General features: G+C 39.6%; 1 protein-coding gene across 3 annotated transcripts; it reads right to left on the bottom strand.

The window, feature by feature from the left end:
- Window positions 1–8,951: 8,951 nt before the first annotated feature.
- On the bottom strand, window positions 8,952–17,277 carry LOC107767551 (cysteine--tRNA ligase, chloroplastic/mitochondrial-like). Of its 3 annotated transcripts, XM_016586590.2 has the most exons (10): window positions 17,244–17,277; window positions 16,967–17,124; window positions 12,872–12,935; window positions 12,534–12,695; window positions 11,871–12,041; window positions 11,514–11,798; window positions 11,310–11,435; window positions 10,659–10,883; window positions 10,467–10,574; window positions 8,952–10,101 (listed from the first exon to the last, which is right to left on the bottom strand). In XM_016586590.2, the coding sequence occupies exons 2-10, from the start codon at window positions 17,047–17,049 to the stop codon at window positions 9,925–9,927; spliced, it is 1,401 nt and encodes a 466-aa protein (XP_016442076.1). In that variant the 5' UTR covers window positions 17,050–17,124; window positions 17,244–17,277; the 3' UTR covers window positions 8,952–9,924. The 3 variants fall into 3 exon arrangements, with proteins under 3 accessions (XP_016442076.1, XP_016442075.1, XP_016442077.1); XM_016586589.2 differs by having other exon boundaries at window positions 16,967–17,273; XM_016586591.2 differs by lacking the exon at window positions 17,244–17,277 and having other exon boundaries at window positions 12,534–12,720; window positions 16,967–17,037.
- Window positions 17,278–27,928: the final 10,651 nt, after the last annotated feature.

Below are 27,928 nucleotides of genomic sequence, written 5' to 3'. Positions count from 1 at the left end.
GCAAAACCTAGCAATGTGCCTCGGATCACCACAAGTATAACATGACCTCGGCTGTTGTGATTGTTGACCCTGAAACTGACCCTGTCGACTTGAGTAACCACCCTGAAAACTCTGGAGCGGAGGTGCACTAATAGGAGCTAGTGGTGCACTGTAGGCTAGCTGGTCGGAATAAGGCATATGAGGGCCACGACCACCTGAAGCACCGTGGGATGCCTGGAGTGCTGAATGAAACGGCCTGAGAGGATGGCCTCTACCAAAAGTACCCTTGCCTCTAGACGAGGCACCGCTAAACCCACCGGAATGACGAGGCCTCTTGTCATACCCCTGACCTCCCCCTGTGTAAGAACCATCTCGACTCGCCTGGCAACATTGGCAGCCATCTGAAAAGAAATCTCACTCCCGGTCACCTTAGCCATCTGCAACTTGATAGGCTAATCAAGTCCCTCAATAAACCTCTTCACCCCCTCTCTCTCTCTCTCTCGGTAGGAAGCAGAAGAATAGCATGACGGGTCAGATCTACAAAACGGGTCTCATACTGAGTGGCAGACATACTGCCCTGCTGGAGACGCTCGAACTGCCTGCGAAAATCCTCTCTCAAAGTGACGGGAAGGAACTTCTCAAGAAATATCTGAGAGAATTGGTCCCAAGTAAGAGCAGGCGACCCCGCTGGTCTGGTCAATACAAAATCCTTCCACCATCTCTTGGCGGAACCCGTCATCTGAAACATAGCAAAATCGACCACATTGGTCTCAACTATCCTCATGTTCCGCAGAACCTCATGGCAATGGTCAAGATAAAAATGTGGGTTCTCAGAAGGTGCACCACTGAAGTGAACTGGAAAGAGCTTGGTGAACTTGTCCAATATCAATAAGCCCTCAGAAGATATAGCTGGCCCATCACCGGCCTGTGCCACAACAACCGGCTGAACTACTCTGACTGGCTGAGCTGGTGGAGTCTGATACTGGGAGCCATCTGCTCCGGAGTGTGAGTAGCAGTGTTCCTCCTCCAGCCTGAGAGATGGCTGGTGCCATGGGAAATGTACCAGTCTGGGCCACACTCTCCATAAGGCCCACCAAAGGGACCAAAGTGTCCTGACGCACTGGGGTAGCGATGAACCCCTTCGGAACCTGAGCTGGTTCGACAGGGACAGTCTGGGCTGGAACCTCCTCGTCAAACTCCACCTGAGGCTCCACTGCTGGTGCTGCTGCTCGAGCTCTGGGCTGAGCTCTGCCCCTGCCTCGGCCTCTGGCATGACCTCGACCTCGACCTCTACCCCTCGTAGGAGCTGCCACTAGGGGCTCTGGCTGATGCTCAGCTGAAGATGCGGTACGTTTTCTCGCCATCTACGAGAGAACAAGAGTAGAAGAGTTCAATTAGCAATGAGAGAACAAAATCGCATGACAGAGAAGAATAGGAGTGAAATTTGTTTCAAAATTTCATAGCCTCTGGAAGATAAGTACAGACGTCTCCGTACCTATCCTCCAGACTCTACTAAGCCTGCTCGTGAATTGTGAGACCTAAGCAACCTAGTGCTCTGATACCAACTTGTCACGACCTAGAATTCCCACCTTCGGGACCATGATGGCGCCTAACATTTCACTTGCTAGGCAAGCCAACTTTAGAGGATTCTTTAAACCAATTTTTAGTCAATTTCAATAGCAGAATCAATTAAGCTAAATAAATGCTAAAACTGAAATGCGGAATAACATAAAGCCCATAATATTTGATACAATACGGATCTGGAGTCACAACTCACGAGCTTCTAAGATTTGCTACAAACAGAGTCTGAACGAAATACAACTGTTATGAATGAAAAGAAACAGTAAACTAAGGAAACTAGAAAGGGACTCCAAGGTCTGCGGACGCCAGCAGATCTACCTTGAGTCTCTGATAAGCAAGTCCGGACTGCCGAGTCTCGCGATCAGCTAGGGCCGGTACCAAAATCTGCACAAGAAGTGCAGAGTATAGTATGAGTATAAGTGACCCCATGTACTCGTAAGTGTCGGGCCTAATCTCGACGAAATAGTGACGAGGCTATGACAAGACACCCACATAATAAACCTGTGTAGATAACAGTATATGTACAAGAAAACAACAATAACAGCTAAACATGCACTATTGGGAGGGGGCATGCTAAGGGGATACAAGATACGAGAAATACAACGAAAATGATAACCAGAACGGTCAATATGCCTTTAACCAGTAAAATCAATTAAGCACAATGAAGAAAATTGCATGGAATCACCCTTCGTGCTTTTACTCTCAACCTTACAATGTAAATAAATGGATACGACACGGCATCACCCTTCGTGCATTAACTCTCATAACATGGCACGGCATCACCCTTCGTGCATTAACACTCACAATATGGCACGGCATCACCCTTCGTGCATTAACACTCACGATATGGCACGACATTTCCCTTCGTGCATTAACACTCACGATATGGCACGGCATCACCCTTTGTGATTAACACTCACAATATGGCACGACATCACCTTTCGTGCATTACCACTCTCCCTTACCACATAACGATGAACAAGTAATAACAGGGAGATAGAATCAACAAGAACAAGCCTTATTTCAACAATGGTTCCACAATACCAATCTCAACTTTGGAATCAATACTCAATTATCAAAAAATCCCGTAAACACGATAAGAATGATCAATTTAGTAAGTAACTAGTCTAAGCATGGATAACAAGATCAAAGTAAGCAATAAACTATAAAAAACAAGTCCCACCCGCATGTTTTAACCCGACAACAATGCATAAGTACTCGTCACCTCACATATACGTTGTACCCAACATCTAAACATGTAGCAAATAGACAATTAAGTCCTAATTCCTCAAGTCAAGGTTAACCACGACACTTACCTCGCTCCAAAGGTCCACTCAAAGCTCAATCACAACTTTGCCTTTCAAACAAGCCTCCGAACCAATAGAATCTAGTAAATTACCAACCAAACGATTCAAATTAAGCCTTAGGAACTACCCACGATTGCAAAGAATTCAATTTAGGTCATTATTGAAATAGTCAACTCCCAGGCCCGCTCGGTCCAAACCCAAAATTCGGACCAAAACCCGTTTACCCATTCACCCCTAGCCCGGTTATGTAATTTGTTTTGGAATCCAACCTCAATTTGAGGTCTAAATCCTCATTTTATAAAAATTCCTAATCCTACCCAAACCCCCAATTTCCACCATGAAAATACTAGATTTTAGGTTAAAAACTTATGAAATGTAATGAAAGACTGAAGGAAAATAGGTTAGAATCACTTGCCAATGGATTGGGGAAGAGGAGTTCTTTGAAAAATCGCCTCTAAGGTTTTCTAGTTTTGAAATTTTGAAGAATGAACAAAAATCCCGTCTAATTCCTATTTGTTCAGTTGCAGATATCGCATTTGCGACCAGGGGTTCGCAAATTGCGAACCCCCCGCAAATGCAAAGAACACCTCGCAAATGCGAAGTCTGTGCACCTCTGCTTTCATCGCATTTGCGATGAAATTTTCGCAAATGCGACCTCCTAATCGCAAATGCGAACTCTTGCTGACCCATGAAAATGAAAATTAAAGAATAGAATGAAGTATTTCAAACTTTATCCAAGCCTTAAGACCTAGTGTGCCTCGTAAATACATCTCCATACAAAGTCTGGATCAATGGTTCTGCTAACATATCTTTTGTAGACGCATATTTCATGTTCACTACCTTGTATCTAACCATGTGTGTCGCATAGTCCATATGTCTCGCATAGAGGATATTGCAGTCTCACAGTCACAGTAGACTAACATTGGTTCAACATTTTATGTGATATACAATAAGTGTTCCAAGAACCTTTTCCACCAAACAACTTCTTATGTTGCTTATGCAAGAGCCACATATTCGACTTTCATCACAAATAATGATATACATAATTGTTTCTTACTACTCCATGATATTTCGCCATCAGTGAGTAAGAACACATCCGACAGACTTCCTTTCATCTAAATCTCCTCCATGCCCAACATCATTGTGTCCAATTAATCGCAGATATTTGTTGTCGTGGTGACTAAGGGGTGGTTTGGTAGGAGGTATTAGAAAAAATAATGCAAGCATTAGCTCTATGCATTACTAATACCTTGTTTGGTACATTTTTTCAACATGTGTATAATTAATACTTGTATTAGTTATACATCATACTTGGTATTATCCTATGTATAAGTAATGCATAGAAAACCATGGCATTAGTAATACCAAGGCTACTAATGTATGCATTAGGTTGGTTAAAGACAAAATTATCCTTAAAATCCCTTAAAACTTGAGAATATGGAGGGCATTTTTGTAAACAACTGTTTTTCTTAAAAATTATGCAATGCATTATAATTTTAATACACCACACCAAACAGTAGATAAGAAATAATATATGCATAACTAATGCTTGCATTACTAATCCATGCATTACTAATTCATGCATTACTAATACACCTTATTCTGTACTATTCTTATACACCCTACCAAACGACCCCTAAGTGTGTAATCAGCAGTTCCTTCAGATATCTCATGATCCTCTTTACTAATTGCCAATGTGCATGACCAAGGTGGTGGTTGAAGTGACGCAGCAGGCTGTTCTTTTTGCCGTGATGCAGCGGACTGTTTTAGTTGAGATTGTGCAACAGGCGGTTCTTTTTGCACTGCTGCAGCAGACTGCTCAAGTTGAGCTGGCGGGGCAGGCTGTTCTAGTCCACGTCTTACACAAGGCCTCCAAACTGTTTCTGTACCTATGTCCATTAAAGCAATTCCCTTAGCCACTAAATCAGTTCTAATCTGATCGCTTCTTGCAAACTCCTTATTTTTCCTTGCTAGTGCTCTTTCCTCTATGACCTATATTGAATCTCAACAGAGCCAACAAAGAATTGATGCTTATTGAAAAAAGATGAAGAACATTGGATGCAAACGGGATATGAGAGTTTCTTAAGCATAGGATTTTTGGTTGGACACAGTGAGTATTGTTACGCGGCGCCTTCCTGATGTTCCTTGGAAGGGCGACGTAAGGCTAAGCAACCGATGTCAGTGCGGTTGCTATGCGCCAACTGAGGTCCTCGCCGTACGCTAGACTAGATTGTCAGTGTCGTACGGGAAAACCAATGTCGTAAGCAATTGAGCAGCGGAAAATGAGCAACTGATGATGAAAACTGATGATTGTATTGATGATGATGATGAAAGCTATTACAAGATGCAATGCGGTGTCGGGGGGAGAGACACCAGTACAGAGAATTGTTTGAATGCTTGAATGTTTGAATGCTTTGGTCCCCCTTAATAATGCTTAAAAAAAATAAACCAAAGTTACATGAGTTGACCTAAGAAAGCTGTAGAAGCACACTGAAAATGAATGAAGTAAAACTACTCTATAATTACAATGAAAAGGACTTAGTCTTCTATGGAAGCAAGTCCGATGGCAGCAACTTTGTCTTGAGCAGCAGGGTCTGCGCGCGCATTGCTGTGGGCGCGCGCGGCACTATTTGGATCTACCAGCGGCTGGGCGCTGGTGCTTGGCATTGGGTCTGCGCGCGGGGCACTGTCTGGGTGTGCGGCGCTGATGGCAACATGATGATTTGTGCGCGCGGCATTGTCGGTGCGTGCGGCACTGATGGCATTGGCCAGCCGCTGGGCGCTGGCATTGAATATCGGTGGGGCGACAGAGGCGCATGCTCGCTTGTCACTTGGCGCTGCCGAGACCACGGGGCCGACCGTGGCGCTAGGCGTTGGGAGGCTTGCCGGGACGCCACGGGGCGCGTCCAAGGGGTCATGGGTCGATGATGGAAAGCAGCCCATGACATTCTTCCCCACCTGAGTTGGCGACGTCCTCGGAGCCTTACCTGCAGGATGATGATGATTGGTCAGGCTCTTGATGGCTGGGAGGTCTGTTCCCCTCGGTGCGGTGAGATGTCTTTCTGAATGATCTTCCATGCATTTCTGAAATGGCCTGAGGCGGCTGACATGGAAGACTGGATGGATTTTCCACCAGGCTGGTGTGTTCAGCTGGTATGTGGATTTCCCGATGCGCCTTTCAATGGAAAAAGGCCCGATGTAGCTTGGCAATAGGCGAGGATCTTGGGTCCTCTTTGCAAACAAGTTTCGCCTCGGGGTTTTTACCATCACTTTGTCCCCTGCTTGATGTTGGGCAAAGTGACGGTTTTGTTCGGCATGCCTCGTTGCCCTGTCTTGGGCCCTGACAAGATAGCTCCGCACTATCTTCAAAGTTTGTTCCCATTCTGTACAGAAACTGGCAGCTCGGTGAGATGATGGTATGATCGGTGCATTCACATTATGGGCGCACTTTTGTGAATTGAAACACAGGTGAGCAGCATCCAGAAGCTTCACCCAATGTGTTTGTGACCCGGTAGCAAATTGGCGGAGATATTCCTCCAACATGTCATTGAACCGGTCTGTTTGATCATGTGTTTGCTGATGATGATGGCTTGAGTTGTAACTCAATTTGGATCCGAAGCAACTGAAGAGTTGGGTCCAAAACTTGCTAGTGAAGCGTGGGTCGCAGTCACTGGTGATGTTGTTGGGCATACCCCAATGTTTGACAACATGGGAGAAGAAGAGTCGAGCTGTTTCTTCTGCCGACATGTTCTGTGGGGCTGCAATGAAGGTAGCATACTTGGAAAACAGGTCTACTACCACCATGATGGTTGCATGATTTCCGACCTTGGGTAATCCTGTGATGAAATTCAGGGAAATGCTTTCCCAAGGTCTCTGTGGGACAGGTAGCGGCTCCAAGAGTCCCGCTTGTGCTGGGTGATCCGACTTGGCCTTTGGGAATGCTTGGCAAGTCTTCACACAATGAGGGGCGCCCTGAGCTGTTGGACCCCGATGATGTGATGCCTGTTTGATGATGTTAAGGGCAGCCGGAACTATGGGTTCAGGTCTGTTGGTTCCCTCCTTAAACTGCATGGCCGTGATGTTTCCAGCGGCCATCTTCTTGGATATGCATGGTATGGTGTGGGGTTTGGCCCCGTTGTCTCCCATCATTAGGAGCATGTTGGCATATGGTACCGGGATGGTGTTGGTCTGCCTGAGGAATTCCAATCCCACTATCAGTTCGAAGTCATCGATGATAGCTATGCGTAGGTCGAATATTCCCTTGTATGGGCCAAGCTGGATTGGCGCTTCTTTGGCTATTCCACTCACTTGCTGAGATGGAGAGTTGATAGCCTTGACACGACCCTTGCATTTTTGCACTGCTAGACCGATGCGTTGCACCTGAGTTGAGGCCAGGTAGTTGTGGCTAGCACCCGTGTCTATCAATGCCCGAATAGGTCTGCCGTTTACTTTCATGTCAACGAACATTAAGGTCCTCTTTTGTGATGTGGGAGGCCTCACGTCCGCCTTTCCTTTCCCTTTCTTGTCGATTGGGAATGCCTTCTTCTTGGGGTTGCCAGTACTGGTTCCCGCCAAGGTATCATGAATGGAGCCGACAAATACGTTGAAGGCACCTACTTGATCGGCGCCGTCTGAGCCGTCGGTATCTGACTCGTCATCGTCAACAGTTTGTTGAGCATTGACTTGTGTATTGGGGCATTGATTGTTCCAATGTTCCCCGCCGCAATGACGGCATTCTGATGGGGGCTTTCTCCCCTGATTGTTGTTGACTGATGCAGTAGTGTTACTGCTTGAGGTAGGAGTCTTGGATTTGGATGCACCTCGATCTCCTCCGTTTCTGTTTGGGCCACCGTTGCTAGGTTGGCTCCCGTTGTATCCCCCTCGGACAGGCGGCTGGGGCCTATCCTTCTGAGTTTCCAACTGATAATCCCCAAGGCACTCTGCAGCTTAAATGGCCTTGGGCAGGGTATCTACCCGTTGTCTTTGCAGTTCCATACGAGCATGAGGTTTCAAACCTTCTATGAATGCGAACAGTTTGTCTTTGTCCCCCATATCCCGTATGTTTAGCATGAGTGCGGAGAATTCACGCACGTAGTCCCGCACCGACCTGGTGTGGCGGAGTTCACGCAACTTTCTTCGTGCATTGTATTCCACATTTTCGGGGAAGAACTGTAGGCGTATGGCGGCCTTCAGTTCTGCCCATGTCTGGAGAGTATCTTCACCGGCCCTGATGGCTTCGTATTTGACTCGCCACCAGAGTTTTGCATCGCCTTGAAGATACATGGCAGCAGTTGCTACCTTTTTGGATTCTTCCAAATGTCCAACGGAATCGAAGTATTGTTCGATGTCGAAGATGAAGTTTTCCACTTCTTTAGCATCCCGGGCTCCGTTGTATGGCTTGGGCTCCGGAATTTTCAGCTTTTGTGGAATGGGGGCAATGTTCATGGCACCCCTGATGTGGTTTTCGCCTCCTTTGAGCAGGCTTTGTAGTGCAGCATTGACAACATTGAGCTGGCCTGTCAAGTTGTCTATGGTTTGCTGCATGACTGTCAGTCTGTCTGCCTCTAGTTCCCGATGGGCTAAATCCTCGGCACGCTCCTGTTGGAGGTCCTCGAATTGGCCATGAATTTTGGTTGCCTCGACGGCAGCCGTTTGTCGGTCTTCCTCAGAGTCTTGACTGATGTTTGCTATGTCATTTTCGACCTGCCGCATTCGGCGGTCCAGGTCGTCCAACCTTTGCACTAGGCTGGTTTTTAGATCAGGCAACGTATCCACGATGGGCCGTAATGCGTCAACCGTCTCTTCTAGGGTCGTGATTCGATCCCCATGATTCACCATGGTCAGAAATGGTGATGATGATGCCAATGAGTTCCCTCGTCCGATGTCGAGCCTAGGCTCTGATACCAACTGTTACGCGGCGCCTTCCTGATGTTCCTTGGAAGGGCGACGTAAGGCTAAGCAACCGATGTCAGTGCGGTTGCTATGCGCCAACTGAGGTCCTCGCCGTACGCTAGACTAGATTGTCAGTGCCGTACGGGAAAACCAATGTCGTGAGAAATTGAGCAGCGAAAAATGAGCAACTGATGATGAAAGCTGATGATTGTATTGATGATGATGATGAAAGCTATTACAAGATGCTATGCGGTGTCGGGGGGGGAGAGACACCAGTACAGAGAATTGTTTGAATGCTTGAATGTTTGAATGCTTTGGTCCCCCTTAATAATGCTTAAAAAAAATAAACCAAAGTTACATGAGTTGACCTAAGAAAGCTGTAGAAGCACACTGAAAATGAATGAAGTAAAACTACTCTATAATTACAATGAAAAGGACTTAGTCTTCTATGGAAGCAAGTCCGATGGCAGCAACTTTGTCTTGAGCAGCAGGGTCTGCGCGCGCATTGCTGTGGGCGCGCGCGGCACTATTTGGATCTACCAGCGGCTGGGCGCTGGTGCTTGGCATTGGGTCTGCGCGCGGGGCACTGTCTGGGTGTGCGGCGCTGATGGCAACATGATGATTTGTGCGCGCGGCATTGTCGGTGCGTGCGGCACTGATGGCATTGGCCAGCCGCTGGGCGCTGGCAGTGAATATCGGTGGGGCGACAGAGGCGCATGCTCGCTTGTCACTTGGCGCTGCCGAGACCACGGGGCCGACCGTGGCGCTAGGCGTTAGGAGGCTTGCCGGGACGCCACGGGGCGCGTCCAAGAGGTCATGGGTCGATGATGGAAAGCAGCCCATGACAGTATGTTTGTATGTCTGGGCAGCTTTAGTAGCTAACTTTGCTAACTTATGGAAGGCAGTTAAGTAAATTTCTTAGGCAGTCTGCACATAAGTGAGTTTGCAGCTAAAATCCTGCCCTGCCCCATTTACTATTTTCTGAAAATGTGTTTTGACACGCCCTGCCCTGCCCCATTAAGGCTTTGCCCTGCACTGCCCCGCCCCATTTGCCATCCCTGGGTGCAACAGGCGGTTCTTTTTGCACTGCTGCAGCAGACTGCTCAAGTTGAGCTGGCGGGGCAGGCTGTTCTAGTCCACGTCTTACACAAGGCCTCCAAACTGTTTATGTCCCTATGTCCATTAAAGCAATTCCCTTGGCCACTAAATCAGTTCTAATCTGATCGCTTCTTGCAAACTCCTTATTTTTCCTTGCTAGTGCTCTTTCCTCTATGGCAAGCAAAATATCTTCCTCCGTCAAGTCAGCCCTTTTCAGTGCTCTCTCTTTAAACTGCTGCAAAACCTGCACAACACAACAAATGAGTTAAATAAGACAACATCTGAGACTGGCCATATAGTAATAGGAAAAAATGTGCTCTGTTCCAATATGTTTGGCTATGTTGCACGGACTCTCCAAAATATTATCGTACCCGTGTCAGATCCTCCAAACATATACTACTTTTGCAGGATCCGACATGCATCGCCAGACATTTTCGGACAGTCTGGGCAACAAAGCTGTTTGGCATTGCTCGATAGGAAAGAAGACACGGAGTATTAATTTTTTAAACCACAAAAATTGAGAGGTGCTAATCTTTTAAACGGAAGCAAAAAAAAAAAAAGAGCTGCCCAAAATAATTGAGACACAGGGAGTATTAATTTTGACAGCACCTCAGCACAAGTTGAACCAAGGAGCAATCCAAGGACATCCAGCACTGCCTTCACTTCTTTCTGGAGCTCACTTAGGTACAAAATAACAGATAACTGTTGTTGCTTTTTCTGGAAAGTATCAAGAGATAACGGAACATTTGTTATACCACACCAGCCATGTGCAGAAGTGAAAAAAGAAGGTAGAGTTCCCACCTTCAGCATGTTCACATAGCTATTCATAAGTCTAAGGGCTTCTTGAAGAGCAGCATTTAAAATTGCAGGTGTATGCAAATCGTCAGAAAGCTTTGTCTCCAATTCATTACGCAACTCGCTGATGCATTCTTGGGCCTGAGGGCTAACACGCACCCCCTTTACTTTTGTTTCTGTTACAGTTCCTTGTTGGAAAGCAGACAAAGCTTCTTCACTATCATGTAAGGTCTATCCACCACAAAAATTATCCAAATAAATGACTTTTAAGAAAAAGGATAGATTCTAACTACAGATTGTCTTAAGAGAGACAAAGTTTCAAAGTTGCATGAACATTCGTGTAATAGGAGAAAGTTCAGAAATAGATATAAAATGTATAGACAACCCTTTTGTTTTTATCCGAACTAGTATGTTGCTGAAACCATAAACAATATATCACTCAGTTCAACTATTGTGCATGCGAAGTAGCAATAAAACAAGCCAATAAAAGTAGCCTGTAGAATATGCTCTCGACTCAGATCTAAAGTAACTAGAATGAACAGCCAGAAATTAAAGAGAAACACCAAAAATTGCATAAGAATTGCTTGTATCGATCAGCGAGAAGCAAAAGTAATTGAACTATGAGGTATTAAAAGGATATTAAAAGTTTTTCCCAACCTGATAAATGTAATACACAGATTCTGAAGCAATTTCTATCTGTGATATTGAGTAATTAACAGGAGATCGGTAGTGCGTCCCCAACAAGAAGTACCTCAATGCAATGGGATGGTACAATCGAGTAACCTACAAAACATGTATGCTATGATTCAGAGCATTATAAAAAGAACCACATTAAGACAGTAGCTAATGAGTACATTCTACCTCACGTATAGTGAAGAAGTTCCCCAATGATTTCGACATTTTCTCATCATCTATGGTAACAAAACCATTATGCATCCAGTAGCTAACATTACTCTCCGGGCCACAAGCAGCGCAATTCTGGGCAATCTCATTCTCATGGTGAGGAAAAATCAAGTCCATTCCACCACCATGTATATCAAAAGAATGTGTTAAATAGTAGGCACTCATTGCACTGCATTCTATATGCCAACCTGGTCTTCCACGACCCCAGGGGCTGTCCCAACTTGGTTCACCAGGCTTTGCAGCCTGTAAAGAAACGAAATTGGCATGTAAAGCTAAAGCAGTAACTTTATAGAAAAGTAAAAGAAAACTTCACACCTTCCACAAGGCAAAGTCAGCAGGATTTAGCTTTCTTGAATCAACTGCAAAGCGTACTCCAGCTCGATTATCTTCTAATTTTTGTCCAGATATGCGACCATACTCTGGAAAACTATCGACAGAGAAATAAACATCTCCATCAACTGTATATGCATAGCCATTAGTCATTACCTACAGGTTACACCTAAAGATCATTAGTGCATAAATAATGGCATTTTGAAGAAACCAGAGCATATATGGGGAAGAAGAAAAGACAAAAAGCAGTTTACGCTAGATCTAAGAAAGATTATAGAACTGCAGACTTTAAGCAACATGTTGCACTTTCCTCTCATCAAACACAGAGTTTTACTTCTACTGACGGCATTGTACATCCTTACTACATATGCATTTCTCTCATTGTATACTAGAATAAATATTACAGACTCTCTTTAGTGTAAAGGACACAATCTTGGAATGTAGTTCTTAGTGTTTTTTTTTTTCCAAAAGCAGCAGTCATGAAGAAACAAATTTTCACAGAAAAAGATTGGCATTCATGTTACTAAATTTCGGAGTAGGAGAAACCACATTAATTTTGACATTACAAGGAGATAACGAGAGGGAGCCCATCAATAGGCTTTTAACTGTCAAAACACGTTTTGGAAGAGATAATCTAGATGTGAGAACCTTAGCTATCATTTCCTTAATCTCCTCCATATGCTCACTAACACGAGGCTGATGAATTGGTGGGAGGCATTGGAGATCATCCATGTCTTTTAGAAACTCCTGGCAGTATCGACCACTCAAAGCTATTGGGTCCTCTCCAAACTCGTTAGCCCGACGAATTATCTGAAAAGAACCGACCGTTAAGCACCTGAAGTATTATATACAGTGAGCTAACTGATATTGCCATGCTTATCGTAAAATAAAAAGAAATAAGTTGTCTCCTCGTCTTAGGTCAAAGAAGTTCCTTTTGTCTTGGGAGATAAAAGAGACTTACTCCCCAAAATAAATGTAATTCTCACCTTTTCATCTACATCTGAGAAGTTGCGCACATACACAACATCATATCTCAAGTATTTCAGATACCTGTAAATTCCAAATCAGACTGTTAGTTAATTTGAAGTAAAAAAAAAAAAAACAGACTACTAAAAGAAATAATCTAAATGCACTGATATTGAGCCATACCAAAACACATGATAAAACATAAGTTCCATGATAATAAAAAAAGATGCAGGTTAAAACAATAAGCTCTTCGTGGGTTCTTTTCTTTTTCCTTTTCTCCTTTTTGCAGGTAACCATTAACCAAAGCTCTTTTTGGTTCCCATGTTTACTAAGTCCAAGTTAATCTGGTAAACAGCTGCCAAGATGCACCAACCACGTATGACACGTTACAACTTACAATAGCCACAATACTTATACTACAGGAAATGCAATATAACACAAAAATCAAACATCCACGGTAATGAGAAATTGATAATAAAAAATGGAGAGAATAAAAATTAAAAAAATCCAATTTCATAGGAACACTTCCCATGCTAGTTGGTGACATTCCTTCAATGATTCAGTTTCTATCTTCATCAGCAGAATCTCAAAAAAAAATTCCAAAATCAGCATAACTGTCGTTAATACTACCAAGAGTAGCAACAAGAAGTCTTCATTTACTAAATCAATTCCTGCTATCCCATTTTGTTCAGCACACAAATCAGCTAACTTCTTTTAATTACAATTTTCCGATCCATATTTATAACTATTAAAAGTCGTCTAAGTTTCAATGCATTTTTTATTTTCATAAAGTCAATAAGAGGGGGACAAGAATATTGTGTTGGGTGAATTGGAGTACTCCGAGAGTCGTAAAGATTTGGGTATTGTAGGCGTATAAGGTTGAAGAGGTTGAAAGGGCTAGGCGTAGGATGAGTAGGGGAAAAGCGACCGGGCCAGATGAGATCTTTGTAGAATTTTGGAAGAGCGCGAGCATAGCACGTTTGGAGTGGCTAACTAGGTTGTTTAATGTCATTTTTAAGACGGCTAGGATGCCCGAAGAATGGAGGGGGAGCACGATGGTCCCGTTGTACAAGAACAAAGGCGATATTCAAAATTGCAACAATTATAGAGGTATCAACTTGCTTAGCCACACTATGAAAGTTTGGGAAAGGGTGGTAGAGAAAAAGGTGAGACAAGTCTGTCTATTTCTGAGAACCAATTCGGATTCATGACGAGCAGTGGCGGAGCCACCTTATGGGAAGGGGTGTCAAATGACACCCCTTCGTGAGGAAAATACACTGTGTAGCTAGGTAAAAAAAATAAATTATATGTGTATATACTATGTATTGACTCCCCTTAATTTCTTGGTATGTTTACTTTTATATATTTTGACACCCCTTAACGAAAATTCTGGCTCCGCCACTGATGATGAGGCGATCGACTACAGAAGCCATCCACCTGGTGAGAAGATTGGTGGAGCAGTATAGGGAGAGGAAGCGGAACTTACATATGGTGTTCATTAATCTAGAAAAAGCATACGACAGATTCCCCAGAGAAGTTCTATGAAAATGTTTGGAGGCCAAAGGGGTTTCTGTAGCATACACTAAGGTGATTAAGGACATGTACGAGGGAGCCGTGACCTGGGTTATGACAGTGAGAAGAGACTCAAATCACTTTCCGATTGTGATGGGGTTGCATCAGGGATCAGCCCTTAGCTCATTTTTATTTGTCTTAGCGATGGATGAATTAACACGGCACATTCAAGGGGAGATGATGTGGTGCATGTTATTTGCAAATGACATAGTACTGATTAACGAGACGCGAGGCGGTGTTAACGCTAGGCTGGAGGTTTGGAGACAGACCTTAGAGTCCAAAGGTTTCAGGTTAAGTAGGACTAAGACAAAATACTTGGAGTGCAAGTTCAGTGACGTAACTCGGGAAGCCGACATGGAAGCGAGGCTTGATACACAAGTCATACCAAAAAGAGGGAGTTTCAAATATCTTGGGTCAATAATATAAGGTAATGGGGATATTGATGACGATGTCACACATTGTATTGGGCCGGGGTGGATGAAGTGGAGGCTCGCATCCGGTATCATGTGTAATAAGAATGTACCACTAAGACTTAAAGGTAAGTTTTATAGAGCGGTTATTAGGCGGACTATGTTGTACGTGGCGGAGTGTTGGCCAATCAAGAACTTCCAAATGCAAATGTTGATGATGAGATGGATGTACGGACATACTAGGAGAAATAAGATTAGAAATGAAAATATTCGGTAAAAGGTGAGAGTGGCCCCCCGTGGTGGACAAGTCGCGGGAAGAGAGGTTGAGATGGTTCGAGCATGTGAAGAGAAGGTTCCCAGATGCCCCAGTAAAGAGGTGTGGGAGGTTGACCATGGGGGCCTAAGGAGAGTGGAGGTAGGCCGAAGAAGTATTGGGGAGAGATAATTAAAAAGGACATGGCACATCTACAACTTACCGGGGACATGACTCTTGATAGGAAGGCACGGAGGTCGAAAATTAGGGTAGAAGGTTAGTAGGACGTAGAGCATATTCTCTTTTCACACCTATAGTATCATTATTACTCTAGTAGTTTCAGATACGTAGATCTCTAGTACTGGTTGTCCGTTTTGCTTTGCTTGTCTTATTATACTGCTTTTTGTTACTGCTTCTTTTTACATGGCTTCTCCCTTGATGTATTTCTTTTCAAGTATATTGAGGCTATGCTTTCTCTGAGTCGAGTGTCTCTCGGAAACAGTCTCTCTACCTTCACAAGGTGGAGGTAAGGTAAGCGTACACACTACATTCCCCAAACCCTATTTTTGTGGGATTGTGGTTGTTGTTAAAGTCAATGAGACAAGGTCTGAAATAAAACTGGACTGTTTGCCCCTATATTCCAAATAGCGTCTACTTCTTTTGGAGATGGGGAAATAATTAACACAAACTTTCCATCCAACACAATAAAATCAATCTCCAAATTCCGCTCAACTACTACTACTAGTAAACCTCAACCCAAACAAAATTAGGATTGGCTATATGAATCCTTTTTAGTTGGGGGGGATTTCAATGTTATTTGGGATGAGGAAGAAAAATTTGGTGGATTGCCAGTTTCTCTAAATGAAGTAGATAATTTTCGACATTGTGTGACTACTTGCAACCTCTTTGATCTTGGTTTCAAGGGAAGCATATACACTTGGTGGAATGGAAGAGCTGAGGAAGATTATATTTTTAAGAGATTGGATAGGTGCTTGGCTAACTTTGAACTTCAACAAATGGGACCGGGATTGGAAATTACTCATTTGTCAAAAATAGGATCAGATCATAGTCCTCTTTTAATTACTTGCAATCCAGATTCAGCACACATCAAGAAAACCTTCAGATTCTTGAATTTTTGGATCAAACATGACACCTTTCAAGATCTCAAGTCTTGAAGAGGTGGTGATGGTGCACAAAACACAATTTGAACTAAACCCTACAATCCAAAATAGGGAGAGGTTATATAAGGTACAAGCTGAGCTATTTAGATTTTTGGCTTTAGAAGAGGAATTTTGGAAGCAGAAGGCCGGAACTTTTTTGGGGGCCAAAATTATTCCGATATTACCTTATTCTCAATAATTTAGGGTCTGTTAAACTACAAATTCTCTTAATCTCACACTGAACTCCTGACAAACATTGGACATAATGCTACAGTTCCAATTTTGTTTTTATTTAAACTAGTTATTTCAGAATAATTCCCATCAGACCGCCAAATTCCCCTAAGCTTTACTCAAACTTCCACTCCCTAAATTTCCAATCATGGTTCTTAATCAAACAACATCCCCTACTTGATTAACCCACATACAACAAACAACATAAACTTCCAAATCTATTCAAACTATTTATTTCAGAAAGATTCCAATATGATCCCCAAATTCCCCTACATGAACATGTTTCACTCAAACTTCCCATTTTCCAAAACTCCAAACATGTTTCTTTATTAATCAACTCTTTCTATGAACTATTCATCACAATTTGAAACCAACACATAACATAGAAGGAAAGCAACAGGCCAAAATTACAAACAACTCTAACCGAAACAAATAAAAAAATCTGCACTTCAATCATTCACATAGAAACAAATTTCCGTAAAATTTGACCTGTAGAGAATGTCGAAGGCGACATATGAACGGGCATGGCCGATGTGACTGAAGTCATAGGGGGTAACACCACATATGTACATTTTAACCTTGCCAGGTTCCTTCGATTTGAAAACCTCCGTCTGCTTCGTCAGTGTATTATATATCTGCAATTCCAACTTGTCCATCGCCATTTCTCACAAGTTAGTCGGATCAACCGGAAAGCAAAAATCAATTTACTACCTTCAAAGGTACAGTATAAATTGTAAGGTAGAAAAGAGAGTTTAGGCAGTGTTACTTGTTTTCCCGTTTCTTCGGCCTTTCTTTCCCTCTGTTTTAAACCCTTAGGAAATATATATATATATAACTTAATTTATAAAAAAAACAAATTAATATAGGAGTCGGCAAAGACTAGCTAAATTTTAATCAAAAAATTTGGTTTCAAATCGAGTTATAAAAGACTAGGAAAATTTGGAAAATAGTTTCTACGGAAATTAACTCCAACAACCTTACAAAAAAAATTCTATTTATTTATGAAAGCATTAAACATAATGATACAAGTTGAAACTAATTTAGAAAAGAATCTTCAAAATCACAAGCACCAGTGCTATGTATAAGTTACAAGCACTAATTATGTAAATATTTTCTTACACTATCAATGTATTATAACATATTTTAACAGATAACTTTTCATATTTTGTAAGAATATCATTTAATCATCATATCATACTATATTATAAATATGAAAACCCAAACTAAAACTTAAAAGACCGAAATAACCTTATAAAGGTGAATGACTGTAATACCCTTCAACATAATATTATTTCAGCTATAACTTTGTACAAAGATGTAAAGATACATTCTAAGAAAATTAATAAAAAGAAAATATTTAAATTGAAACAGCCCTTTGATCTTCACTATTAAAAAGAATCCTCTTATTAAATGTTAAATAATACTACAATAACATGAATGTGGTTAATTGGGCATCCTGTTAAATGATGAATTATAACTACACATTAATTTGTTGTTTATTTTGTAAACCATAAAGTTTAAACATTAATTCCCTTGTATTTTCTATTTGTTTTTGCTACTAAATAATAGCTAATAAGAATCATTACCTCATTTGTTGGTTTATTGGTTAGTTTTCATTTTTCAAAAATTAATTTCTTCTAATCTTCTATCCATGTATCACCATTTAAGAGCTAGCTCTTACAATTCCATAACCAGTTTACAGAAAAGCATATTAGCAAACATAATTACACTAACAAATGTTCTCTTCATTGCTATTAAATATTTAGAGAATTTGAGGAGTTGCTTTGAATATTTTGTTTGCCTAATTTCGTTCACCAACTAATTCTTTGCACTACTCTCAGTTCTTTCTAAATTTAATTCATTTAAGATGATTTTTGGTTCAAGTTTTGATAGAAATTTCTCACTCTTATCTTCTCTTCCTATTATTTCTATTTTCAAATTTTAATTTGAAATTGTGTGATATATTATTTTTCATAATTTTGTTTCCTTACTTCTACATAAGCATTGAGCAAAAGACGAGCCAAAGCATTTACCTCCAACGTCAAACACTCAAAATATATTTCTCGAGTGAATTGCAAGAGATTTAATTATTTTTGAGCAATCCATACTATTTTGCAAAAGGTAAAAATGAGTTTCATGTTTTGAGATGCAAATCTGATTCCTACATTACATCACGAGTTATCTATTTACGTTGATTGTTCCATTAACTTTTACAAGATATAATACTGAAAATTTCTCAATAAAATTGAGAGGAAAAGTAAGATAACTTTAATTCACAGAAAAGACATGTCTTTATGAATGCTTATATTACCAAAGTCATTTTAGTTTATCAAAATCATTGTGTGCCTCCCTAAAAGGAAGCATTAGGAACGCGAATTGGGCATTTGAAAAAATACGGAGGCATTTTGGTCATTCTTAAATGCTCAAAACGACGATGTGGACTCGAGAAATCTAATACGCTTTATCACACTCGGTTGGAAGTTGAATGCAAATTTTACTTTTTGCGTCTTTAATTTTATAAATTTTTTTATTCAATTATCGTTTGAGTGAGCTCATTTAATATTATATATATAATTTTATCTCAGGTTACCCTTTAAGTGATCTGACAATAGATCTGTTACTCTTCAAGTCCAGATATCTTACTGCAAATCAAGAAACATGTTAGGATCGGGAACCCGGGTAGTGCGGAATATAGCCAAACAACAGTATAATGGCAATAACAAAGACAATGGAAGTTGATAACAACGACAATTAAAGTAGATAAAGAAGACACAAATTTAACGTGGTTCGGTCAAAGTGACCTACGTCCACAAGCGGAGAGGAGCAATTTACTATAACAATAAGAGTACAAAAGAGAGTACAAAATTAGAGTAAATACTCTAATTAATCCCAAATACCCTAAGGGAATAACCTCACAAGATCACTTAAAAGAAAGGGTTCACACAAGTGCTTCCCAACACTAACTCTCATACAAAACATTCTTAATAAAGGAAGAAAGGAAGAAACAAGAAATGAAGACTCAAGTCTTGTTGGTGTGTTTCCAAATGAGTAGAGAGTCCTCATTATATAGGAAGAGAAGAAAGAAATGCTTGGCCAACAATTGGCCACATCCTCTCAAAATACAAGGCTATTTATTTGGCCAACAAAGCCTTAAATAAAAGGCTCCAAATGTGCCAACAAGGCTCACAAATAAAAAAGCCTAAAAATAAGGCCACCTTTTACAAATCTCCACCTTGGCCTAATTTTGGCTGATATAGTAAATTTGCTTCACCTTCTCCGTAAAAGCCCCAATGGGCATATGTCAAAATTTAATGCCATCAAAATCAAACAAGTTGTCTAATACTGAAACTGCAGTAGGGCCTATAACAATGGAGCCCAATAAAGTATACAACGAACCAGATCTGTGTGCTTTTATGATCACAAGAGCATCTTGAAAAACTTTTAAAACTCCACCTTCACTAGTGAATCTGCACCCAAGGGATTCTAAAGTGCCCAAAAATATGAGATTTTTCTTCAACTCAGGAACATATCTAACATCGGTGAGAGTTCTCACCACATCATCGTGCATTTTGAACCGAATTATACCTTTACCAATAACGTTGCAAGTAACATTGTTACCCAGTTGGACAATTCCACCTACAACTGAATCATATGTAGAAAACAAGTCCCTGCTAGGACACATATGATATGAATAATCGAAATCTAAAATTCACTCATTGTCTAATCTAAAACTCGTTTCAGTTGCTAAAAATATAGTTCCCTCAATTTCATCAGCTGCTACACTAGCTTCGGCGGTGTCAGTATTTTTGTGCTCATTTTTTCTTTCTTTATGCTTTTCTTTATTTTTCAGTTTATAGCATTCAGAGATATTGTGACATTTCTTATGACAATAGCGACACTATAAATTATTGTATCTGGATATGGAGTCAGATTTGCTCCTAACAAACAAGCTAACTTCCGCTTGAGTTCCACTAGCTTCCCCAGTAATATCACTATCTATCTGTTCTTTTGATTTTAAGATAGATTTAATATCCTTATAAGAGATATTATCCTTTGCATAAAGCATAGTATCTCTTATATGCTTAAAAGATGGGGGTAGAGAACAAAGCAGTAACACGGCTTGATCCTCATCTTTAATTTCAGCATCTATATTACTCAAATCCATAAGAATGTAATCAAAGGTGTCAAGATGAGAGAGAATAGAGGTACCTTCACCCATACGAATTGTATAAACCTTCTGCTTCAGGTAAAGTCTATTTTTCACCGTCCTCTTCATATATAAGGTTTTCAATTTTTCCCACATGCCTTTGGCTGTGGTTTCTATAGAAACTTCACGTAAAACCTCATTTGAGAGATTTAAAATGATACATGCTTTTGCTCTTTTTGTCTATGACTACAAACTCCTCATCCGTCATTTTATCCGGCTTCTTCTCCTTTCCTTGTAACGCCAAGTCTAAGCCATCCTGAATTAGGATAGCTTCCATTTTTAATTGCCACATTCTGAAGTTTGCACTTCGATCAAATTTCTCAACATAGGTCTTTGTTAGAGTCATTTTGGCTATTTAAATTAACCCGGTTAGATTCGGCTCTGATGCCAATTTGTTAGGATCGGGAACCCGGGTAGTGCGGAATATAGCCAAACAATGGTATAATGGCAATAACAAAGACAATGGAAGTTGATAACAACGACAATTAAAGTAGATAAAGAAGACACAAATTTAACGTGGTTCGGTCAAAGTGACCTACGTCCACAAGCGGAGATGAACAATTTTACTATACCAATAAGAGTACAAAAGAGAGTACAAAATTGGAGTAAATACTCTAATTAATCCCAAATACCCTAAGGGAATAACCTCACAAGATCACTTAAAAGAAAGGGTTCACACAAGTGCTTCCCAATACTAACTCTCATACAAAACACTCTTAATAAAGGAAGAAAGGAAGAAACAAGAAATGAAGACTCAAGTCTTGTTGGTGTGTTTCCAAATGAGTAGAGAGTCCTCATTATATAGGAAGAGAAGAAAGAAATGCTTGGCCAACAATTGGTCACATCCTCTCAAAATACAATGCCATTTATTTGGCCAACAAGGCCTTAAATAAAAGGCTCCAAATATGCCAACAAGGCTCACAAATAAAAAAACCTAAAAATAAGGTCACCTTTTACATGATTGTTCATAATATTTGCCCTTCGTTTTTGACCGATCAGTAGATGTAGATTGTCTTATTCTAACGGTTAAGTAATTTTTTGACCATTCATTGTAGAACATAAGAACAATTAATAATATGCTGCTGAGGCTCGGTATCAAAACATTAGTTTTATGGGAATATCCATGATTTGGATTATTGTTGATAGTGTGAAGAATTTTTACATTAAGATTCACCACCACCAGCACGACTGCTGGGGCGGATCTAGGTTGCAACTAGTGGTGTCATCTGACGAAATACATTACTATTTATAAAATGACACCACAAACAAAGTTGTTCCCGTCTGGTGGTCGTGCCGGTTACTTGCAAAGGCTATAGTGGGAATCAGAGAGAGCATATAAAACAGAATCTAAAGAAACTCCTTGTTTAAGCTTTAAAGGGCTCTTAATATTATTCTAGAAAAACATAGATTGTTGGCTTATATATATTATAACTTTTACGTAGTTCTGACTTCCTATTCCGATTCCGCACTCTGCTTTCCAACTCAAACCTTAAGCTACTCATCACATACAATTCTTCATTAGATTCTTTTTTTCCTCTGAAGTAATATAAGCATATTTTCTAAATATTTTTTGGGACTAGTGTTAATAATTTATGATTTGGAATCTTGGAATATAAATATTTACTTTTAGAATGTCACAATTAAGATTTAAACATACATATAACAAAAAAATATTTGTTTTTATCCCAGTTATGGAATATAATATTATAACGAAGGGGAGTCAGTTGAACCCCTTTTTCTCTACTTAGTTTTACCGCTTTGTTTTATTATAATAATTTGTTTACTTTTTCACTTCTTAAAATATCGACACCACTTGTATAAAATCTTGCGTACGCCCTGAGCACGAGCTCCATACTCTTCTGAGAGCACACGTATTGGGAAAATCTTCCTATATACGTGATACAAAAGTTCAGCATTACCAATACATGGGTTGGTCATGATATTTATAAATACAAAACAAGGGTTTCAACTATGACAATTTCCATACTATAAAGAGTGACACTAAGCAAACTGGAGTTCAGTATGTACAATTTTGCTGGCCCTAAAATCTGAATTCAAACTTTAGGCGTTCTTGCCAATTTGCCATATGAAATTGGACTTTTGAATAAGACGACGGTTTTTGACATGTGCGGCAACAGTTAACTATCCCAATACCACATTCATTTCGATCCCTGGCTAAGATGTAAATTCTGCACTTGGGAGGTGTATGGGCCTATACGGAACTAGTCAGGGAGAAATTTAAATTGGTCTGATTTATAACTGCTAATTAAAAATTAACCACTATTTTAAAATGAATCAAAATTTAACCATTTTTCATACGGTAATAAAATATGAACAAAAATACCATAAGTTAAAATTCGAAAAAATTCCAGCATAATATTTTGGAGTTCGAACTTTTTAAGAATTCCAGTATAATGTGTTAGAGTTCAAAATACCCAATAGGTGAATTCCAGCATAATGCGTTAGAGTCTGAACTTTTACAAGTTAAAGTGCAGCATAATATGTTGGAATTCGCATACAAGGTTTCTTTAAAGTTTGAATTCTGGTACAATCAGTGGCGGAACCTGAACTTTCAGCAAGGGGTGTCAAAATATTAAAAAAAAATTGATACACCGAAAAGTCTAGATGAGTCTAACGTATAATAAATATACATAAAACAGAAAAAAATTATCTAGTAATACAATGTAATTTTTCCGGCGAATGGGTGTCGATAGGTTGAATGTGGCTCCGCCGCTAGGTACAATGTGCTAGAGTTTTATATGCAAGAGTTTCATAATTTAGCATATTATACTAAGATTTTTTTCGTGTTTGCTAAGGATATTATTATCCAGATTTAATCTCCAAATACGGGAAGAAAAGGTAACAATCTCCAACTGCTGAAGATATCTGGAAGAGATGCCTAGAGAAGTAGACACCACGCACTCGTGCACTTGTTCGTCTTTCAGAAATCTAAGAAATGCCCACATTAAGAGACAGTGATACTGAAATAGGCAACATATTTATCCCATATGATTCTTCTATACAAGGGAAGGTGTGTAGTCTTTCCAAAAGAGAGTGCATATACTGCATATTCAAGCATTTTAACGAGGTTGCATTTAGACAATCAAACAACACTAGCCTAGATAAACAAGCAATAAACCAAAGAAAATTGATAAACATATCACTAAAACTGACCAGGGCAAAACGGTTCCCCAAAATGTTTTATCTCAAACAACTAGGTTACAATTCTCCAATTACATATCAACATATTTCAGAGTAGGGACATATGGTGATGAAAGGACAAGAAAGAAATAGGTTAACGAAGGAGGGGAGATATTGACAGGCGCATACAAAATATTTGCTCCTCTCCTTCTGAAATGTATTCCTCTATAGAAACTGCAGGAGAAGAAGGCAAAAGCACAAATCTATCAGTTTATACAATTACAAAAATTTATGCACACTATAAGTGCTAAGTATTAAATATGTAGTTCGACAAGTGTTGTACTAAGGAACAATGGAGTGTCAAGGGCTCCAAATTATATTGCATAAATATAACTGTATCAATAGAACATCGAGCTCCAAAGCAAGATTACTTCCTATAATACCTTTAACTGGTACTAAAAGTTCCTACAACAGCGTGCAAGGATTAATCTTAATTACAGTCCACCATAACATGAACCAAAAGCTTGCATTCGTAATACTACATAGTGATTAGATTTATGCCTGTTGGTTTGTGCAGATCATTCAACCAAAAGTTTAAACTACCAAAAAATAAGACAATTTTACTTAAAGACAAGGTCATTTTTCTAGCCCACAAAAATCCTTTTGATGATGGGGGCTGCAAGACTCGAACTCAAAACCTTTGCCGGCTCTATTACCATATTGAATTGTGTTAACCAACTGATCTAACCGTTACTGTTAAGAGGAGAGAATTTTGTTTACACTGACCTTCTAGAACGAGCACTGGTATGAACTATAATGCCAAGTTATTAACTAAAAGTATACTAGGATTCAGCAACTCAAGCATAATAGGATAAGATTAAAGACCAGAATAGTCTTACGGGTAAACTTTGTAACATTTAAACTTTAGTTTATTCATACATCCCCTAATTCTATTCACTGTACTGTACAGTTGCATATAATCTAACATTCCATTGAATTGCATCTTGCAATCAACACCCACGGTTTTGCTCAGTGTGAAGCAAAACATTTTTTGGTTTTTGAGTTGCCACAAATATTGAAAATGTTTCTAGACCAGAGAAGAACAACTTACCTCCATTATCGAGAAAGTCATCTTTTTACTCTATTTAATACAAAAATACATGCTCCCACCAACATGGAAATACTTAGCTCCTTATCATCCTGAGCCACAATCATGACCTACTATTTAGCAGTATCATATTTGTCACGACCCAAAATCCCACCACAGGCGTCGTGATGACACTTAGTCTCTAAGACTAGGTAAGCCGACTATAACAACAATTCAAGCCATTTTTTTGAAAACATATAATTTAATACAAGTGTCAAAACCAACAGCGAAAATATTCAAACAAACTCCCAAGACTGGTAATACTGAATCACAAACTCTAACTGGATATATGAAATAATCTCAAGGATCGAATATACAATACTGTTCGAATAATAATTAACAGTATAATAAAATGAAAAGACTCCAAGGGACTGCGATGACCAAGCAACTCTACCTTGAATCCTTGCGATCAACCCACTAACTCTGCCCGAGTCTGATATCTCCAATATCTGGCTTTGCACAAAAAATATGCAGAAGTATAGTATGAGTACACCACGGTTGGTACCCAGTAAGTATCAAGACTAACATCGGTGGAATAGTTACGAGGTACAATCAAGACACTCACTAGTCAAATAACCTGTGCAATATAGAAGTATACAATTGTACTGGAAAACAACTAGCAATAATAGCAATAATAGCAATAAAATCAATCAGGGATATAAACAACAAGCCAACAAGAACACCATAATTATTACTCGAACGAATAAGAAATACAAGTACAATCAATTAAACATGTCTTTCAAATATAAATCTTTCACATATAATTCTTTCGAATAAATACCTTCAGAAAATATATTTCTTTCAAATAAATATCTTTCGAATATACTTCTTTCAAATAAATGTCACTATGTAACACCTCATTTCATAATCATAAAACACGGGTCTCAGCTCACCTTCATATTTTCGTAACACGGGTCTCAGCCCACTTTCACATTTCCACGGCACCTCGTGCACATAATTCTATCATAACTGCACGGACAACTCATGTGCCAATAATACAATTATTATTTAATCACGCACATCGTGCCCACATCTCATATCACAACTGCACGGACAGTTCACGTGACAATAGCATAATCATCATATTTCTGCGGCGCCTCGTGCCCACATTTCATATCACATATGTACGGACAAATCACGTGCCAATAACATAATCCGCCCGACAATAGCCACATGCTCACAATTTTAACATGGATCAGACTATTATTAGTTTACCCAAATAACAAGACAAGTTGCACAAGATATAATAATAAACACAAGGAGAATCACAATATTTCACAAAAATCATCAACACATAAACCCACATCATCACATAAAAATCATCAACATAATAACCCCACATCATCACATATCATCCCTGACAATAGCCACCATTATCTCTCCTATAGCCACCATTATCTCTCCTATAATAGCCTCCCTTATCCCTCCGCCCTGACAATATCAATAGCTACCCTTATCGCTCATATAGCCACCCTTATCGCTCCTATAATAGCCTCCTGTATCGCTCTGTTTAATAACCTCCCTTATCACTCTGCCCAGACAATATCCCAACACATATAACAACAATGAAATATTACCTTTATGCCCACATAATGTCAACAATGGGATGCCACCCTTATACGCCGCATAACAGTAACCAAATCACACAAAATATTATCACAACAATACATCATCATCAACTCGTATTTACAAATTTTCTGTAGGCCACAACCATTCCAAAGGTACAATAAAGTCAACTAATTTCACAACAGATAGTCCACGGCTCAACACAATATATATAAAATCTCAAAAATAACCATAAGGATGGGAAAATAACTCATCATTGAACAACGCCTTCTTTAATCCAAATTTTAGATAAATATATAAACGCCTCAATTTAAACTTATTTAATTAATTATAATGTTCACAACATCTTAACAAAATGTTCGGGAATGAACAACTCAACCGAATAATATTTCACAATTTGGCACTTTGCCTCAATATGATTCACGACCTTTATAATTCAATACAAAATTTTCAACAACATGAACTGAAAAATAATTCATCAAGGAACAACACCTCTTTTAAATCACAACATCATAAAATAATAGATTTATTCATCTTATTAACTAAATTTCCCATTTAAATTATCTGTAGATAAAATCAATAATGAAAGTACTTTCCATAAAAATGGCAACTCAAATAAACACAGAGTTCACATAAAAGTCAAATGGCAATCCCACCAAATTATCAAATAAAATAGAAACTCGACAAACAAAGGATGAGGCATGATAAATCAAGGATTTACGAAGTTCCAACAATTTTTCAATTTAATACATAAGGGAGTCTACGAATTTCAATCGATATAATCTGCACATATAAACCAAGTACGTACTCGTCACCTCGCGTTCATGATTTTCAATTACACAATTTTCATATAAGACTCAATGCCTAAGGGGTAATTCCCCCACTCAAGGTTAGGCAAGATACTTACCTTTTTTAAGTTAGGCCGATATTCCAAAATAACTTTCTCACGTGAATTTACCTCCGGACGGCTCCAATCTTTCTTGAGTCTTCCTTACATTACTACGAGGTTCCGAAAATCCTTGAAACTTCAATCTATCTAGAAACATAATAAAAGTGAACCACAATTAGGAAGATATTCATGGTTTCTGCTCATTTGAGCATTTTATCAAACACTAGGTATGCAAATTTGGTTACAAGGTTCTTCTACAAGATTTTCTTCATTCCACAACCCAATATTTACTTATTTGATCTCAACAATCTTCCTACAAACCTTATTGGTACAAGCATATATACATAATACTCTTACACCCAAGAATCATACTCCAATCACCAATCTTTTACCCCAAACTCGAAATTGAAGACTAGGGGTTTGAATCTTACCTCTTAGATAAAGATCTTGTGATTAATTTTCTTGATTCTTGAAGATTTGTGCAAGATTGGATGATTAGAA

The sequence above is a fragment of the Nicotiana tabacum genome, chromosome 19, assembly GCF_000715075.1.
Source record: "Nicotiana tabacum cultivar K326 chromosome 19, ASM71507v2, whole genome shotgun sequence".
NCBI lineage: Eukaryota > Viridiplantae > Streptophyta > Magnoliopsida > Solanales > Solanaceae > Nicotiana > Nicotiana tabacum.
Note: the sequence above shows the minus strand (reverse complement) of the source record. Positions and strands in the feature narration are given on the sequence as shown.

Coding starts and splice junctions, on each gene's coding strand:
- LOC107767551 (XM_016586589.2), bottom strand. CDS start 17,139: ATGGCGATGGACAAGTTGGAATTGCAGATATATAATACACTGACGAAG. Junction 11,799..11,870: donor CTGACTTTGCCTTGTGGAAG/GTGTGAAGTTTT, acceptor GTTTCTTTACAG/GCTGCAAAGCCTGGTGAACC. Junction 10,102..10,466: donor TTGGTTCAACTTGTGCTGAG/GTGCTGTCAAAA, acceptor TGTGTTGTGCAG/GTTTTGCAGCAGTTTAAAGA.